Source organism: Squalius cephalus (assembly GCF_949319135.1).
Source record: "Squalius cephalus genome assembly, chromosome: 20".
Classification (NCBI taxonomy): domain Eukaryota; kingdom Metazoa; phylum Chordata; class Actinopteri; order Cypriniformes; family Leuciscidae; genus Squalius; species Squalius cephalus.
The window spans coordinates 19,389,804-19,407,963 of NC_137141.1; the positions used below are offsets into that span (position 1 = coordinate 19,389,804).

The 18,160-nt window shown below is 37.2% G+C and overlaps 1 protein-coding gene across 1 annotated transcript in view; it reads left to right on the forward strand.

The window, feature by feature from the left end:
* ttc27 (tetratricopeptide repeat domain 27) overlaps positions 1 to 18,160 on the forward strand; it is an 83,304-nt gene that overhangs the window by 11,666 nt on the left and 53,478 nt on the right. The window contains exons 2-5 of the mRNA XM_079852669.1: positions 7,411 to 7,575; positions 7,774 to 7,913; positions 9,296 to 9,408; positions 13,805 to 13,871. Of these exons, the coding sequence (XP_079708795.1) occupies positions 7,411 to 7,575; positions 7,774 to 7,913; positions 9,296 to 9,408; positions 13,805 to 13,871 (485 nt within the window). The remainder of the gene's footprint in view (positions 1 to 7,410; positions 7,576 to 7,773; positions 7,914 to 9,295; positions 9,409 to 13,804; positions 13,872 to 18,160) is intronic.

The following is an 18,160-nucleotide window of genomic DNA, read 5'->3' on the forward strand; positions in this document are numbered from 1 at the left end:
CAATTCTTCTTGAACCCAGGCTGCTGAAAAAGTACACACTGTTGCGCTATATGCCAACGTTTGCAAGGTTTTTTCTTTTTAAAGAAATCATTATTTTAAACATCTTGGACTGAAATTGACAAAAACAGTGTAATGAAGTAATTACGAAAAAGCATTTAAGGGAATAAAAACAATCAGGGATTTTAATACACTTTTTAATACAAAACTTTTTAAACAATTAGGTTTAGTAGCTTAGCTTGACAATCAATCAGCATCATCAATTTTTTGTTTACCCTTGTGGCAGTAGTTTTTCTTTTTTTCTTAATGGATCACAGGTCTTTTTGGGCCTGATATCTCTTGGAATGTAATGTTTGAACTTACTTCAGATTAGGGTGTGGGCTTTTTTAGTGGAAACAAATCCTTGGGGAAACTGGAATCCTGAGTGTCTAAAAGGATTTCAGATCCCAGTGCTGCCTCAGATTTCTTCACAGCTCAGATCCTGATGTCACTTCAGCTGCTGAAGGCACATGTCAGCGACGTGAGACGCTCTTTAGTGGAGAGATGACACAGCTGTCAGCTCTTATTAAGTGGGTCATCTTTAGAGAAGCTGATGTCAACTAGGGGGCGACGTGGAGATTCAGGCTGTGTGTTTTTTGCAGTAGTGTGTGCGTGTGTTCATATTTCTGTGGTGACAGTGACGCCGTCACTATGATGATGTCAGCACTTCATGTTTGTGTGTGAAATAGAGACGCAGTGACATGCCAAAGGTGGAGTAATGAGGTTTCCCAAAGTTTGTGATCGGAGTGTTTTCGTGGGCAGTGTTGGGCCGGGTTTTGCTTTCTGCAGACTAAACGTCCTCACAATGATGTGAAAAGTGATCATACATTATGGGACCCTCCCAACGGTCCCCATGGAAACCACTTAAAATGACCACCAAAATTAACAACCGTAGAGATCTATCATTTGACCCTATAACCTTAACATAATACAAAACACATCAAAGAAATGTGTTGTGCCAATTTTTGGGATATTTCAGTGTGCCTTTTTAAAAATGCTGTTAAATGTGCATTTCCCTTTGGGCTCATATATTGCTTCTGTTCATTTGTTGATCGTTTCAGAAGGATTTGGGTTTTTAGGTAGAGGATTTCACACTCAGGATAATGTCATAACTTGACACCCTTGTGTCAGACAGACCTCTTTCAACACAGTCAGATTTAATAATCTCTCTATATGAATGTGTATATTTATTTACACTATCGTTCAAAAAGTTTGGGGTCAGTATGATATATTTTTTTGTGGGTTTTTGAAAAACATTTAGGCTATTCAGCAAGGATGTGTTCAAAAAGTGATGTTAAGTAAATGCTGTTCTTTTTAAAGAATCAAGAAAGAATCAGTTTCCTCAAAAATATTAAGCAGCACAACTGTTTTCAACATTGATAAAATGAAAAAGAAAATAAATGTTCCCTGAGCACCAAATCAGCATATTAGAATGATTTCTGAAGGATCATGTGACACTGAAGACTGTAGTGGGTGCTGAAAATTCAGCTTTGCTATCACAGGAATAAATTACATTTAATATAAGTAATTGGTGTGTAATATGATATTATTTAATATAATTAATGGGTGTGTAATATGATATTCTTTAAAGTACTATGTAATTGCCATAATTTGCCTATATATGGAAATAAGCGGAGCAATTCCAAGAGGGTCCTCGCACCATCGGTGCTCGAACACTAATTATTCCATATCATGGCATGATATAAGTACAAAAGTCTGAAAATCTGGGAAGAGGGACAAATCAAATGCTAAAACATAAAAAGAGAAGAAAATCAAATAATATATACATAATAATAAAGCATTTTCACTAGTGGTCTCGGTCTTTTGGACACCTCTGTCTCAAAGAGTCATTCCATTGCTCCAATAAGGAAAATGTCTCTCTTCAGCTTTGGAAAAAGATTCTGACACAAATCTTTGACTCTGATAAGCTGCTCAGTTTATATTTATGCATTTAAGAATTAAAGTGCTATGAATTACACATGTTTTAAACATGTTGATGAAATTTAAAAGGTCTCAGCATCATACATGAGGTAACTATTTCCTTTTACTTTGTGTGAACTGAACCATTCATTATAGACGCCCATGAATTGGTTTCTGAGGGGGAAAAGGGGAGTCAAAGATTGCATTGCTTTTAGTGGCAGGATATAGACCCGTTCCTCTGAAGAGTTTTGGTTGTTAATGTGGATTCGCTAGGGAATCGTGGTCTAAATAATGAGCTCTGCAGCAAAGCAGCATCTTAATTGGGTTCCTGTGCCTTCGGAATGAGTTTCCTGCGCTGCCTTTTAATCAGACACGCATCAGCTATGCCCCAATATAGATAATCAGCGTAGATGTTCAGATGCAATATTTACAAGAGGATACAGGCGATAATTCTGTCTTGTGTTGGTGAGTGGATCTGCTTCAAGAGACCTCAACATCATGCCTGTCTCTAGTGGCACACCAGGCTTTTATTTGCAGAATGATGTTATATTTGTGAAGCTCTCAAAGCTGAAATAACACCTCGCTGATGTGTGTTGTCAGTTTCAGTATTGACTGCCAAAAGCATTCACTGTCCTTCACAGAGAATTGTGGGGAAATTAGGGGATCGCCATGGATTCACGTCAGCCGACTCGTTGACTGATTGACCTCAGAGGCATTTCAGAGCGTTTTAAACTGAAATAACATGCAGTTAAATATCAGAGAATGGACATCCATCCAAGTTTAGAAGCTAGTCCATTTTTATGGCTTTGTTCATTCTTTAATTTGTAGTATAGGCCTGTTGTTTTCAAGTTATGAGAACCTATATTTTAGAGGAAAATAAAAATCTCAAGTCTGCCAAATTGAACCTGGCATATAGACAGACTATACAGTTTGCTCTCCTTATTTGACTGAGTGCGATCAGCTTTTTTGCATACCAAGATGTTCCTGAAGGTATTAACACAGCTGTCATATGACTTTACGAGAGAAGTTGATTGTAACTTTTTATCCTTTTTGAGAGACTAGTTGTGACAATCATCACAAACCAGCTCCTTTTGTGTTCCACAGAAGGCGAGTAGATATCTTTAATTTTTAGGTGAATTATCCCTTCAGTAGTACTTCACAGCAGTATTGTTCAAAATCAGAAATCAAGTTTTTAATGTTGTTTATATGTCTATGTGGTGTTTTTAATGTTTTAAGACAAACCATGTGCAAATTCATAAGTCAACACCATTGCAGAGTATTTTCTCCTTAAAACTGCTGTGAAAAAAAGTCTCACAAAAAGTCTCAGAAACTCTGTGTTTCTTACGTCACAAAGTATCTTGTAACCAATCATGTTAATGTGCCGGTGGGCTTTAGCATATCATCATAATTGTGCTGCGAAGCAGTGGAGTCTCAAGAAAAGCTAGGTTCCCCGGCTCTCATTTTTGGTTACTTTTGTGAGTCTTGTGTTGTAATAGAATACTTTGGAACACGCTAGTCGTTGTCCATCTCTTATGTTATGTGTCCCTTGACTCCTAGACATTTATGTTAGGGACCGTAACACCGGTATATTTTTCTGTTGATATGAAAAATTGGGTACATTTATCAATATAGTGGGTGAATTGTGTATATGATGTATATGTTATGATGAACTATGCCTATGTCTAGAAAACACACACTCACTTTTGCAATAAACATGGAGATGTTAGTCCCGACAGAATCAGTACATGAAATCACAGACGTCAAGTGATAAGAATTGTAACTCAAACGTTGTTTAGAAAACTTGTCCAGTCCGAATAGAGCTTAAAGATACTGATTTTTAGAAGGCAGCTGTCGGACTCTGAGATGGTGAGCAGGAACATGGTTTGTGTAACATTAGCAACACATTATTAGCTGTTTGATATGATTAGCATTTTGCTTGACTATACGTATATTATCATAAAACGCATTACCATTCTGATACATCGGATTGTAGACGACCCTGTATGAGTGAGTGGAGGCGGGGCTCATTTGCATATTCATGTTAAATGATGACAGAGCGATTCCTTTCATTTTTGACTGGTTCTGCTTAGTCGACTTCAGATTTATATTTGTGGAGCGTTTTAGGAGAAACCAGCATAGTACATTTTGACGTGTGGGAAACTCTGTATTCTGTAGTTACTCTGTAACTGCTTTGTTGATCAGAAAAACCTTTCTTTTACACGAGTGTTTTGCCCTTAATGCATCCACACACACATACATATATATATACCTACACAGATTCTTTCAGCCTCCGGGCATCAATTTGCTGCAGCAATGGCTACATCTAAACAATCAACACATCTGCCTCTCAAACCCTCTGGACTGTTAAATTCATTGCTCAAACAGCTATACTATATATTGCTTTGTCCTTAATCTATAGCTGGCTGAGCTGTGTGGAAGGTAATGTCTGAAATATCTGGTTTGCAATTGCTTTCTAACTTTAACTAGCAAGGTCACCTTATGGACTGGGCCAATGGGACTAGAGCCCCTGTACTTCTTGCTACCAGGGGCCTCAAGCATAGAAAATCTAGATATAAATGTAAAATTGAAATGTTTGTGTCTGAATGCATGTGATTTTGTTGTTGCCACATGTGAAATAAACAAGGTGATATGTGTTCATGACCCCTCCCCAGCATCACTACCTAATTGCAGCTGGTCGTGGTTTGTTGTCTCAATGTACATTTATGCAACTTTATATCTTGCAATTGCAAGTTTATGTCGTATTTGCCATCTAATTTCATTAGTACATCACTCACTGAGGGCCTTGCATGAACATAATCCGTCCTTGCTGACCAGATGGCATTATGGAGCTCCTAATGGCAGGAATTGATACTCCCACAAACAGAATCTGTTACTGAAAGATCTGATGCAGCTGAAAGGCCAAACAAGCTTGAAATGAAACATGGCATTTATATTCCATCTAGAAAGTGTCTTGTATGTAAATGCAATCTGAGATTACATGTGGAATCTTAACTGATATCTGAAGACCTTTTTAAATGTTGGTTCTCAAAGCCAGTACGATGTCTGAATCCCCACCCCACCAATTTATTCAAACTTCAAATTGTTCACATTTATTGTCTTGTGGGAAAACAGACTGTTTAACCAGTGTAAATAAGTACAAAATTATGTTCTTCACAGTTCAATCTGAATAAAAGTACACTGTCTGATAGTGTGTTTACCCTAGCAGTCATTATCTACTCATGCACCCACAGGATATTGAGTACTTTTGTATTTCAAAAAGATCAGAAAAGAGAGAAAGATTTCTCTGAACAATAAGGTTATATTTCACTTCAGAGCTTAACCACTAGATGAGATTTCAATAGGGTTTATGTTTCGAGCAAATTTGTCTGAGCAGTTTATTTATTTATCACTGACTTTGAAGTCAATGAGGCATTTTATTAGTTGGTAAATGATAAAGGTGAATAATTTTTAATCAGCGTTTACATTCAGTGAGTTACATGGGTGACTGGATATTGGAGCAGGTCTTTCATCATTGTGGTTAGTAAATGTCAAGCTTGCACTGGGATTTCACTGGTCTACTGAAGATTTAAACGCAGGTTTGTAGGTGACCGCTTTCAGGAGGGTGTCTGTGGGGAACTGATTTGGTGGTGTTTTTTAATATTCAGTAGCAAAGGTTTAGAAGTGTTCAGTAGGGCTGTCAATCAGCTAAAAATTGAGTTGCATGATGTGTTTTTTATTTAATTTAGCCATGGACATCTTCGTTATAGAGTCTGCATATTTACATATTTATAAAATAACCAATATGCAGACACATTTTTAAAAAATTCTAATGTATTCAGAGCGAACACATTATTTTAATAATAATAGTTAAATTATTACTTATTTAATGAATTGTACTTGTTTGTTTAATGTTAAGTACAATGAATTGCACATTATTTTTATTATTTTTTATTAATTGCTGTAAAGAAACAAAAAAAAAAAATTATAATAATAATAAAAATATATTTATTTATAATTTATTATATATTTATGTAATCAGTTGAATTTATTTAACATTATTTAAAAAAGAATTCAAAGTGAAACTCCATCTAGAAATAAAATATCATCTCTCTTATCATATCTGTACCCAATTAGTCATTGCTTTCGCTTTCTGGAATAAAACCTCAAATACCACAGGCAGAGATGCTTATTCTTTAATGACAGGCTTTCATAACATTTGACGACATTTGAAGATGTGACATTGAAAAGTAGGCTGCATGTATGATTAATTCAAAATCAGGATTTCATCTATTTTAGTCAGTATACTCGAGGCTCACTGTGATATTTTTATGACTGCCTTTCTTGCTGCTTATTTTTTTGTTAACACGAGGTAATCGCTGTTTGTGTGTCATCTCTTTGTGTGAGCAGAACAAAGAGAAGCGCTCATTTCTTACCCTTCACAGATACATGTGCGTGACTTGCCCATGAATCATGTGGAGCTCTGTTAGTATATGAGAGGAAAGGTGCTGCTTTTCCATGCTAAATGAGTAGACTTTAAAACACTCAGATCTTCACACAGATCACGCTGAAGGTCACAGTAAGTGTTCAAGCTGAGCTTTATGAAGGGTTTAGCGTTCACAATTTCATACATGCAGTATTGCTGAAAGTGCATATACAGCTGTGGACTGTTGGCTCAATTATCACTACTTTATTCATTCATTTAGTTTGATTTCCTTTATCGTTTTTACTCCCTTCTATTTTTCTTTCTTCCTTTGTTATTTATTCCTCTTCATTACTGCTTCATTTCTTCCTTTGTTTTCATTCTTCATCCTTTTTTTTCCCTTTCCTCTTTTCTTCATTCGTTCTTGATTCATTCTTTCTTCCATCCTTCTTTATTTGTACTTTCCTCCTGTCTCTTTTCTTCCTTCATTCTCTCTTCCCATGTCTTTCTTCCTCCTTTTCTTTATTCTTCCTTCATTACTATTTTCTTCATTTTTGCTCTTCCTCCTTTCTTTCTTACTTTGTCTTTTTTCCTTTGTTTCTTTCTCTTTTCTTCCTTTATCCCGGATTTGTTTTTCATCCCTCCGTCATTTCTACTTTCTCCTTCCTTCATTCCACATTCTTCCTTTCATCTTTCTTCCTCTTCCTTATTACCTCATTTGAACTTCCTCCTTCCTTTTTTCCCCTTCCCTTATTTGTTTTTCTTTCTTTCTATTTCCCCTTCCTTCCTTCCTTCCTTCCTTCCTTCCTTCCTTCCTTCCTTCCTTCCTTCCTTCCTTCCTTCCTTCCTTCCTTCCTTCCTTCCTTCCTTCCTTCCTTCCTTCCTTCCTTCCTTCCTTCCCTCCCTCCCTCCCTCCCTCCCTCCCTCCCTCCCTCCCTCCCTCCCTCCCTCCCATGTTGCAATTTAATAAATGTTGAATGTGTAAAAGTGTAGATGGTGCCTCTCATGACCTGGTCCTTCCTCTGTTTCTGTAGTGTGTAAATGTGAGGAGCTGTTCACCAACAACACATACAGGAGCCTGGCCATTCAGTTTCACCTGGAGTGCAGTTATACCTGCCTGACCTACTACGAATATCGCAGGGCCAAAGAACACTTGCACACAGCCCGCGATCTGTCAGGACTTGATGTTAACATGACAGGTAGGCAATACAACTAGAAGAAAAATGATGATTCTGTGCTGGTGATTGAAGGATGGATATACGGCAATGCGTGACGGAAGTAATTGAAAGATGGAATGAATGAACGAATGGACGGAAAATATGGATTACCTAGCACTGCGAATGAGGAAAGAATTGATGCAATGCATGAATGATTAAATAAATGTTTGTCTCCCTCAGGTGCCCTAGGGAAGAGAACTCGTTTTCAGGAGAACTTCCTTGCTCAACTCATCTTAGATGTCAAACGGAAGGACAACTCACCTGTTTTTAATTCTGATAGTCTCTCCCTCACACCAACACCCAAAGAACTCTTACCAAAGGTACATGGGAGTGTCTAAAAGTAGCTTTTGTTATGAATTATGTCATGACATTGGTGGTTAATTGGCAAATCTACAGGCCATAAACCATTTAGTTTGATTTAATTTAATTTTTGTATTATTATTATTTTTATTATTATTATTTTAAAATGTATAATCAGCTCAGGTCATTGTCACCAGAGCATCATATGCATGATGGGTATATGTATTTTGAGTTTTCTTTATTTGACAATTCATGTCACTTGAATTACTTGCATCACTGTACATGAGTGACGGTCAGAATATTATTAAAATTCGACTTTTTATGTTGCCGTTTCTACTAATATTCCACTCAAATTTGGTGAGTAACTTCTATTAACTTTCAAGTCAATTTCCACTCTCCTTTGGCTCTTGTCTTGTGCTCATTTTGGCCCCATGGTATGGAAATACCTGTCACAGTCCTTTTGGGGGCAAGAATTGTGCATTACTTTTCCCATCCATCAGGGGGCGACGTTTATTTTACTTCTGACAGCAGACATGACATTGAGCTGCAGTGAAGGTCGTGAAAAATATATTTTATGCAGATTTCCATCTGTCCCATTCTTTCCCGTCTTCCTCTCGCTGTCTCTCTCCTCTCACCCTGAGGCAGTGCTTTACTTTTATTGCACATTTTTGGAAGGCAGTTGAGTTTTATCTAGTGTTTGGCTGATCTGTGCAGTGGCAGTGTGGTGTCTGGTATTATCTGCTTTGGCTGCAAATATGACAAATTGGGGACAGACAAAGATTTTACAGAAAATTCCCGGACCTTATCTCTGTTTCCCCTTAGCTGGCCTCGTTTTAAAAGTCCAGTAAATCATTTTTTCCAGGATTGCTTGAGTTTTTGGATTAAATGTGATAAGATCAGTATTGCTTACAAACTCTGAGCTGATAGCACTCTTCTAGGTCTTTGTTATCGTTTGTCGTGATGGCTTTTCAGGTAAAGTATACTTGCGTGAGCGGTCTTCGTTTCATGGGAATAGGATGTAAATGTCAACGAATTAGATTTTAAATGGGCTAAAGCAGAGGACCATGTTCATTTGCATATGCCCCGCCCCAGCTAATAAGTATCAATGCTGATTATGATTGATTTTTTTATGCATGAGCTAACATCATTTGCTAATTCGAGGTAATATTTCAGGAAATAACCCTTCTAAAGGTATTATAAAGAGCTAAATGGTTGTTTAATGATTACAATGTAAAATTCGACAGGAGAATGGGCTTTATAAATGCTGCTCATAATACAATATTAAATATGTCATGTTGCCTCTCCTTTTTCGCTCATCTAAAGTGTGATCTGTGTTTGTCATACCTCTAGCATTTTTAAGGTCTTTTTAGGATCTGCTCTGATTCTCATCATGTGTTTATAGGATCTTCAGCTGGGTGATGATACAGTCCTGAACCAGATTAACCTGGCAGAGCCGTCTGAACATGAACTCCCAGACCTCAGCGCTGAGGAACAAGCCCTTATATTGGCCACATGGTGAGTGTCTCAGTCGATTTGAATCGGTCCTGTTTGAATTGTGACTGTGGTAACAGGATGGGCACTCTAAAGTGACAACAGCGATCGATCATGAAACGCAATAATCACTTGAGTGTCTTTTTCACTTAAAAAAAAAAAAAAAATGCACTAATGAATATACACAGATACACAAAAGTGACCTCATTTCTGGATGTACCTTGCGGTCGAATTCACCAGGCTGCAATTTGTATCAATCTTGTTCATGGGGACTTTCACTCTTGTGCTTCATCAGCGCTCAATATTTAGATGTTCCTCCTTTTAAGAGATGGTAGACTGTCCTCAACACAATGATAAAAAGTTTCAGACTCTTGATTTTTTTTTTATAACATTTATTATAGATAAGATGTGTTAAATTATGCCTTTTTATATATTTTCAACTTTCTTTAGTGTGTAATGTTGCTGTTTGAGCATGAAAAAGGGCTGTGAAGGGAAGTGAGTTATTCTCTATATCAGTAAGCACTGTTTCTGAACTCGATTGCAAAACGCCTCAATTAGTCTTGAGTTTTCTTCCGGGAATGTACACGTCACAATATTCATCATTTAAATAATTCCCTCTTAATTGATTTGCAAAAAAGGGGCAAGACCTGCTTGATTTGTGTTAGTAGTATGTTAAAAACTCGCTGTTATGGTGAGGGGCGTGGCATTTCTAAAACCCTTTCAATGCAGTTTACCAATCATAACACACTGGTCCAGCTGACCAATCAGAGGACATTGCGCTTTTCAGATGGAGGGGACTCATAGAGACAGAAACTAAAAAGAGCATTACTGACAGACTAGGAAGAGAGGTGCTGCAACAATGTAAAATTTGTGAAGAAAAGTTTTAGTAGACTCCAAAAACAAAATCAAAACTTAAAAGAAAAGGGCATATAGGTCTCTTTTAAATAAAAATAAAAAAGTTTACTATTTTACTATGTTAACTTTTATCTGAATTTTTTTTTTTAATCACCATTCCTTCAGTTTTATAAAAATTTATTAATTTTATTAAATACACATATGAATGTGAGTAGCAAGGTTGTCACTGTGAAGGTAAAAGTTTCACTTTTATGGAAGTTTTAAGTCTTGCAGAGAAAATACACATACTGTCAACAGTTAAATGAATCACACATACCAGAAGTACAGTGAGGAAAATAAGTATTTGAACACCCTGCTATTTTGCAAGTTCTCCCACTTGGAAATCATGGAGGGGTCTGAAATTGTCATCGTATGTGCATTGTCCACTGTGAGAGACATAATCTAAAAAAAAAAATCCAGAAATCACAATGTATGATTTTTTAACTATTTATTTGTATGATACAGCTGCAAATAAGTATTTGAACACCTGTCTATCAGCTAGAATTCTGACCGTCAAAGACCTGTTAGTCTGCCTTTAAAATGTCCACCTCCACTCCATTTATTATCCTAAATTAGATGCACCTGTTTAAGGTCGTTAGCTGCATAAAGACACCTGTCCACCCCATACAATCAGTAAGAATCCAACTACTAACATGGCCAAGACCAAAGAGCTGTCCAAAGACACTAGAGACAAAATTGTACACCTCCACAAGGCTGGAAAGGGCTACGGGGAAATTGCCAAGCAGCTTGGTGAAAAAAGGTCCACTGTTGGAGCAATCATTAGAAAATGGAAGAAGCTAAACATGACTGTCAATCTCCCTCGGACTGGGGCTCCATGCAAGATCTCACCTCGTGGGGTCTCAATGATCCTAAGAAAGGTGGGACATCAGCCCAGAACTACACGGGAGGAGCTGGTCAATGACCTGAAAAGAGCTGGGACCACCGTTTCCAAGGTTACTGTTGGTAATACACTAAGACGTCATGGTTTGAAATCATGCATGGCACGGAAGGTTCCCCTGCTTAAACCAGCACGTCAAGGCCCGTCTTAAGTTTGCCAATGACCATTTGGATGATCCAAAGGAGTCATGGGAGAAAGTCATGTGGTCAGATGAGACCAAAATAGAACTTTTTGGTCATAATTCCACTAAACGTGTTTGGAGGAAGAAGAATGATGAGTACCATCCCAAGAACACCATCCCTACTGTGAAGCATGGGGGTGGTAGCATCATGCTTTGGGGGTGTTTTTCTGCACATGGGACAGGGCGACTGCACTGTATTAAGGAGAGGATGACCGGGGCCATGTATTGCGAGATTTTGGGGAACAACCTCCTTCCCTCAGTTAGAGCATTGAAGATGGGTCAAGGCTGGCTCTCTCAACATGACAATGACCCGAAGCACACAGCCAGGATAACCAAGGAGTGGCTCTGTAAGAAGCATATCAAGGTTCTGGCGTGGCCTAGCCAGTCTCCAGACCTAAACTCAATAGAGAATCTTTGGAGGGAGCTCAAACTCCGTGTTTCTCTGCGACAGCCCAGAAACCTGACTGATCTAGAGAAGATCTGTGTGGAGGAGTGGGCCAAAATCCCTCCTGCAGTGTGTGCAAACCTGGTGAAAAACTACAGGAAACGTTTGACCTCTGTAATTGTAAACAAAGGCTACTGTACCAAATATTAACATTGATTTTCTCAGGTGTTCAAATACTTATTTGCAGCTGTATCATACAAATAAATAGTTAAAAAATCATACATTGTGATTTCTGGATTTTTTTTTTTAGATTATGTCTCTCACAGTGGACATGCACCTACGATGACAATTTCAGACCCCTCCATGATTTCTAAGTGGGAGAACTTGCAAAATAGCAGGGTGTTCAAATACTTATTTTCCTCACTGTATGTGTATGTTTCTTGGTTTCTGACACTTTATTATAGACCGTTTTAAGAGTCTACCTTGTGCATGTGATATTGAACATACTTCTGAAAGTCAGGTTGTCAAAGCCCAAGCCAAAAGCTTTACGAGTATGACTTAAACAGGTCCTCTGGCTGAAATGTGCTTAAATTCATACAGACAAAAATCTTCTGTCTTCTTATCCTTGAGATAAGTTTTATAAGCTGTAGTATTTTAGTTCCAGTCGGCAATTTAATCATGTCCGGGATGTGTAAATTATTGTTATTTAGACATGATTTATCTTGGTAACTTTGAAGTGCTGCATCAGGCCTCTGTTTTGCAGAATATTGTATGTTTTGTAATTTTCTTTGTGGCCAAGTGCGCATTGAGAGTGGTCATCCACCCCCATCTTAGCCCCGGGAGGAGGTGCGGGGTTCTCCTACACTGCTCTCTAATTAGTGTTGTACCAGCCTGTGCATCCTGTTCGTTGTAGAAAGGTCGTCATCTTGCCCGACTGGCTGCTAGGAGACAAATTGCAGGCGTGGAATAATTAGCAGGGCGTAATTATGCAGGCCAGGGACCTTAATTGGGCTGCATGATGGTTGAAGGTGAATTATGGGCCGTCAGTGGTGCAGTCAAGCAAAACCGCACGTACGGTTTAACGGTGTTCTCTTGGAATGCGAACAGCCTGCTGTACATTTATTATCCTCTGTTAACGTAAAGAACTGTGATGCAAATGAGAGACGGTTGCAGCTTGAGGAAAGTAGCTGATGTTACCTAGAATATTGTGCTACGTTATAATAATGGGGTTAAATAATTGAACTGCTGAGTTATGTTTGAGATGTGCAACCTCATATTTTATACTTTTGACTTTTGTGACAACTTTGTTTTAATTCCTCTAATGAAATACATGGACTGTATTTTCCAAAAATTAAATGGGGACTATGCACCCAAAAATGAAAATTATCCCATGATTTACTCACCCTCAAGCTGTCCTAGGTGTATATGACTTTCTTCTTTTAGACGAACATATAAACGTATAGATATGTAGAATATATAGGTGACATATTAAAAAATATCATTGCTCTTCCAAGCTTTATAATGGTAGTAAATGGCGGTCCTGATTTTGAAGTAAAAAAAGTGCTTCCATTCATCATAAAAGTAATCCATATGACTCCAGGGGATTAATAAAGGCCTTCTGAAGCAAAGCGATGGGCTGGTTTTTGTAAGAAAAATATCCATATTTAAAACTTTCTAATCTAAAATATCTAGCTTTTTTATAATAACTAACTAACTAGATTGTTTTAAATTAAATTTTTTAGTCTTGATTGTGGATTAATGAGATACCCACACTAAAATCAGCAGCAATGATAATATGGTAACATTTTTGTTGAGGTTATGGAAAGATATGATTATCCAGCAAGTACCTCACAACTAGAAAGCACTCTCTGGTCGTACAGTAATATTCATGCAGTGAAATCCACATTTCTCAAAGGATGAGACATGCAAGCTCTCTGTTTTGCATTTCCATCATTATGAGGGACATTTTTTTTAAATTGTGTCCTTGACCTGTGAACTAAAAGAAACTTAGGCTTATTTTATATGCAGATTTTTTGAATGATTGTGTTTTTTTGCTTTTCAGCATAGACTTTCAGAAGAATAACCCTGTTCACAAGCTAAATGATGAGGAGCTCCTGGCTTTCACAACGGTAAGACGCACTGTTTTCTTTCTTTCTCTCACAGCCATGGTACAGTTGACAAATCTCAGACACATGTCAGTACACGCAGTTGTATTTTCAGTCTGACAGACGGAGTGTATGTGAACAGGTTTTTTTCATTTGGTCAGTTTAGCATCTACAATGTGTCTGTTACACTAACAAATGCAAATGGTCTTATGGTTGCTTCTGTTAATCTGCTCAGAACAGTAAAAAAAGAAATGAGGGGCCGTGCTGTGGTAAAATCTTCCACGCACAGTTCTGCTCATAAGGTTACATACCCCTTGCAAAATCTTTTTTTTTCAATTTAGAACTACATAGACTTTTTGACCAAATATTTACATTTAAATTTACATAAATTTTTTTGGTTAAGTTCACAAAAATAAATGGATTTACACTTGTGTTTTAAAAATACATTTACATTCAGTTTAAATTTTAAGCTTAATCTTGTAATCGTGTTGTATGTGGCATTTTTGATATTGCATAAAAAAAAGCAAATACATTTTCCTGTCCTAGTCTGGTTGAAATAAAGGGTGAGGAAAGGATTTCCAAAATGCATAACTTGCTTAGGAGTCATTCACACAAACTGTGTGAACGTGTTTTTGCTTTGAAAATCGTGAGACGCGGGCAGTGGAATGGGGAAAAAATGTTCGTTCAGCAAAAATGAAGAATGCTGTGTCATGCGCGAGACGCTGCAAAAAAACGTGAGATGCGAGCACAATGGTTAAAGACTTCCGTCTAGTGCATGTTTACATTTAAAAACAATGTAAACGTAGTGCAGTGAAATTAAAAAACGCGTTCTGTGTGAACGGCTCCTTATAGTGGATAATTTTTTTGTGAAAAATTTGCTAAATGTGTTAGAAAATGTGCATAAACTACCTTGAAAGTGATTTTTCTCTTAAACACATGGAATATTCTGATATTTATTTATTTATTTAGCATAAATTAAATTTGCAACTTGGATGGAAACAGCTAATGACAGTTTGTGGCCTTTTGCAATAGGGGTGTATGAGTATGGTTTGCTGCCTGCTGTTCTTAAAAATCCTCTAAGTTCTGTAAATTCTTCAATTTTTCCCCAACATGCATTGCGAATTTGTATTTTTCTCCACTTTTGTAAAGTTTGATCAATCTGGACGTTTATGGGCTCATACACAACAAAGCCCAAAAGTCATTCATTCATGAGGAGACAACACACAATATTAAGAACCAAGAGTGTTAAATGCAGTATAGTTTGTGTTAATTTAAGCTATTATTTTGTAGAACATATTAAAAATATATGCAACTCTTTCTATGCAAAATAAAACCATTTACATATATATTTTTTGAACGCTAATCTTAATCTACAGGGGTATGTAAACGTCTGAGCTCAGCTATTCAAGTCTCTTTCTAACATCTGTGTGCCGTTGAGGATTTGACTTCCAGACGTTGTCAGAAAGAGGGAGATTTATTATTTTGACGTCTTTATATTTTCAAGTGTAGCAGTTTTTGACAGCCTGGGTGAGAATGATGGACAGATTGAAAACTGCCCATTTCCTTTCAGCTCATTCACTCAAAACTCGCGTTACAGGAAAGTGAAAAGCCATTGGTCTGGTCAGGTATGAGGAGAGCAAAACTCACTGAGCTAATGAAGACACTTCTCTGCCGACAGGCCATATTGTCTTCCCGATAATCTTTAAGCCACTTCCTGGTAATTTAATTAGTTCAATGTTTCAACCACAGCCACACACTAACAATTTGGGAAGGTACCCCGAGAGTCACTACTTTTAATCTGTTGCGAGCTTCCCACCATTAAGATGTGAAAACAACAATGTGGCTATTCTTTTTAGCAAACACATACTACATGTTCTGCTTAATCGTTATGTACCGGTAAATGAAATAATGCCCTACGGCAGAGACGCGTCTGTAAAAGCAGCCAAGTGCTCAATGCGAAACTGTCTACATCTGCTGTGAACATCATTTTTAACCACCAGCAAATTAGCATACAAAGAGTTTTTAAATCGGCAACCTGTGCCCACCAACAGCCTCAATTATTTATAGTCTGTTATTGCTGAGGACAGTTGTGTGTGTGATTTATATCCATTTACAAATGTCCCTGACAGCAAAATCAACCACTTTAGAATCACGTGTGTCTTGCGCTATTGTGGGGGTGCCATGTTAAAGTGGTTGGGCGCAGATGATGATAATATGATACTTTTACTATAGGGGTGAGTGAGGTAAGCTACTACAATATGTTTTACTTAAGTTGACCACTAGGCATGGAGTAGTAAGAGGAGGTAAAACTAATATTCTTAGTTATTTAAGCATGTCTGCAGTTAGCTATAGAGTTTTAGAAACATGTCTTATCAGGAAAAAAAATGTGGGCAAGTTGTGCCATTCTAAGGGGTGAGTTCAGTCAGTGTAGAAAATGTGAACAATTACATTTCAAGTAAAAAATATTAACAGAAATGAGAGAAATAGTTTACTAATGCCTGTTCCTTGTCCCATCATATTTGCTGAACATTTTCTCATTTCTTTAACTAGCCAGGAAAATGGCAAATTTTGACTTTTTGAATGTAGTGATTTTTATTTTATTTTATTTATTTTTTAATGCTTTAGTAGTATATCCTGTATTTTGAAAGCAAAGCGTACTCTGCCAATGCTTATATAAACACTGTATAAATGTAGTTTATAAAAGCATTTATATAAATATTTTCTTACATAAATATATTTGTATATATTTTATATGCTTTTATATATGCGTTTCAGCATTTATAGAAATATTGATGTTAAAAAATAAATCCAAACATACAAAAGGAATCTAAGTAAAAATTCATAATTTTCCAATTAATGTTGGATGATTTTATTTATTTTACTATATTTTTCTATTATTATTATTTTATTTTATTTTTTTTGTATATTCATCTATTATATAAGATGTGTGCCCTTGTATGCCACGGTACTGAATGATTAACAAATTCATGTACTGAGATTTACTTTGTTTGCTGAGGTACTTAAAAAAAAGACCTATGTATTTTTGTTGTATATGTTTAGATTGTCATTACATTGCCATGATACACGATCTATAAACCATTGTATTGTCTTTCTGTCTTCTCCTGCTGTATTTACACACAAATAATCTGAATCTGCACTTGTATAACTGTCTAATGCTGTTTATTTAACCGTTATTTTAATATTTTCAAGGGTGGTGTTTCAGCTTGTCCTCCTCCTACGTTGTTTTCTTCTTTTCTAATTTATACTTTGGTTACTGCCCTACCCGTCTTCCCAGACTCCGAATCTATTTGCATTCATTAGAAGTTGCCTTTCTCTGGCTCTCGGAGGACCTCGGCTGCTCCGCCTCGCTGTTTAAAGCTTGATATCTTCATTTGTACGAGCAATGAAGTGAGTCCTCCGATCTTATGCGTTCGGCTGTGTGCACTTCTCTCTTAAACTCTCCCACGTTTTGGAATGAGGTCAGTTCTTTTCAAGTGTTTTTGTGTTATGGCCAATTGCAATTTTCCCAAAAGTATTAAGTGACTTTCCTAGACAACTTTAACCTTGAGAGGACATGTTTCAATAGACAAATACACAAACCTGTTCTCATGGCCGCTGAGATGTTGGTGGTCTCTCCTTGAAGTTAAACCCTCCTAATCAACACCTTTTAAGATCACAGGGTGTTCAGGAACCCAATTAGGTGTGGTACTGTGAAATATGGGTCTTCATCTTTGGAAGGTTTGACTGTCTGACAGCTTTAGCAAACGATTCTAAGCCAATTCGAATGTGTCAACACCCACCCCAAAGACGTCACCGTAAGTCATCAGATATGCCAATCTCAGGTTTGCTTAAAGGTACGAGGCTCTGACCGACAGGGCGAAGCAGTGTGATGGATTGGAAATGAGAAGTAAGAAGGGAACAAGAAGGAAAAATGTGTCTCCAGAGTCTGACACAGAGGTTTGCATCATATTCGGCAAAAGCTGTTAGAGTCAGGTCCCTCTGGAAAAATAATCTACACTTTGAGCAAAGAGTTCAAACAGCAGTTTCCTGTGCCTGATGGAGCTCTGCTTTCTGCATGAACTCTAGAGTCCATATTTTAAGCAGCTTGGAAACCAAATTAATGGGGTAGAATAGGTCTATGAGTCAGTTTGGGATGAGGACATCCTCTGCTTCTGGACATAATTCAATAAAAATCACTGTAGTTGATGAATTTGTACTCATAAACACTAGAATGAGATGAAATGATGATTATTTGGGTGGTTTTTCAGTATGGTTGGGAAAATTGAATCATTTCAACACCGTATGCAATACAA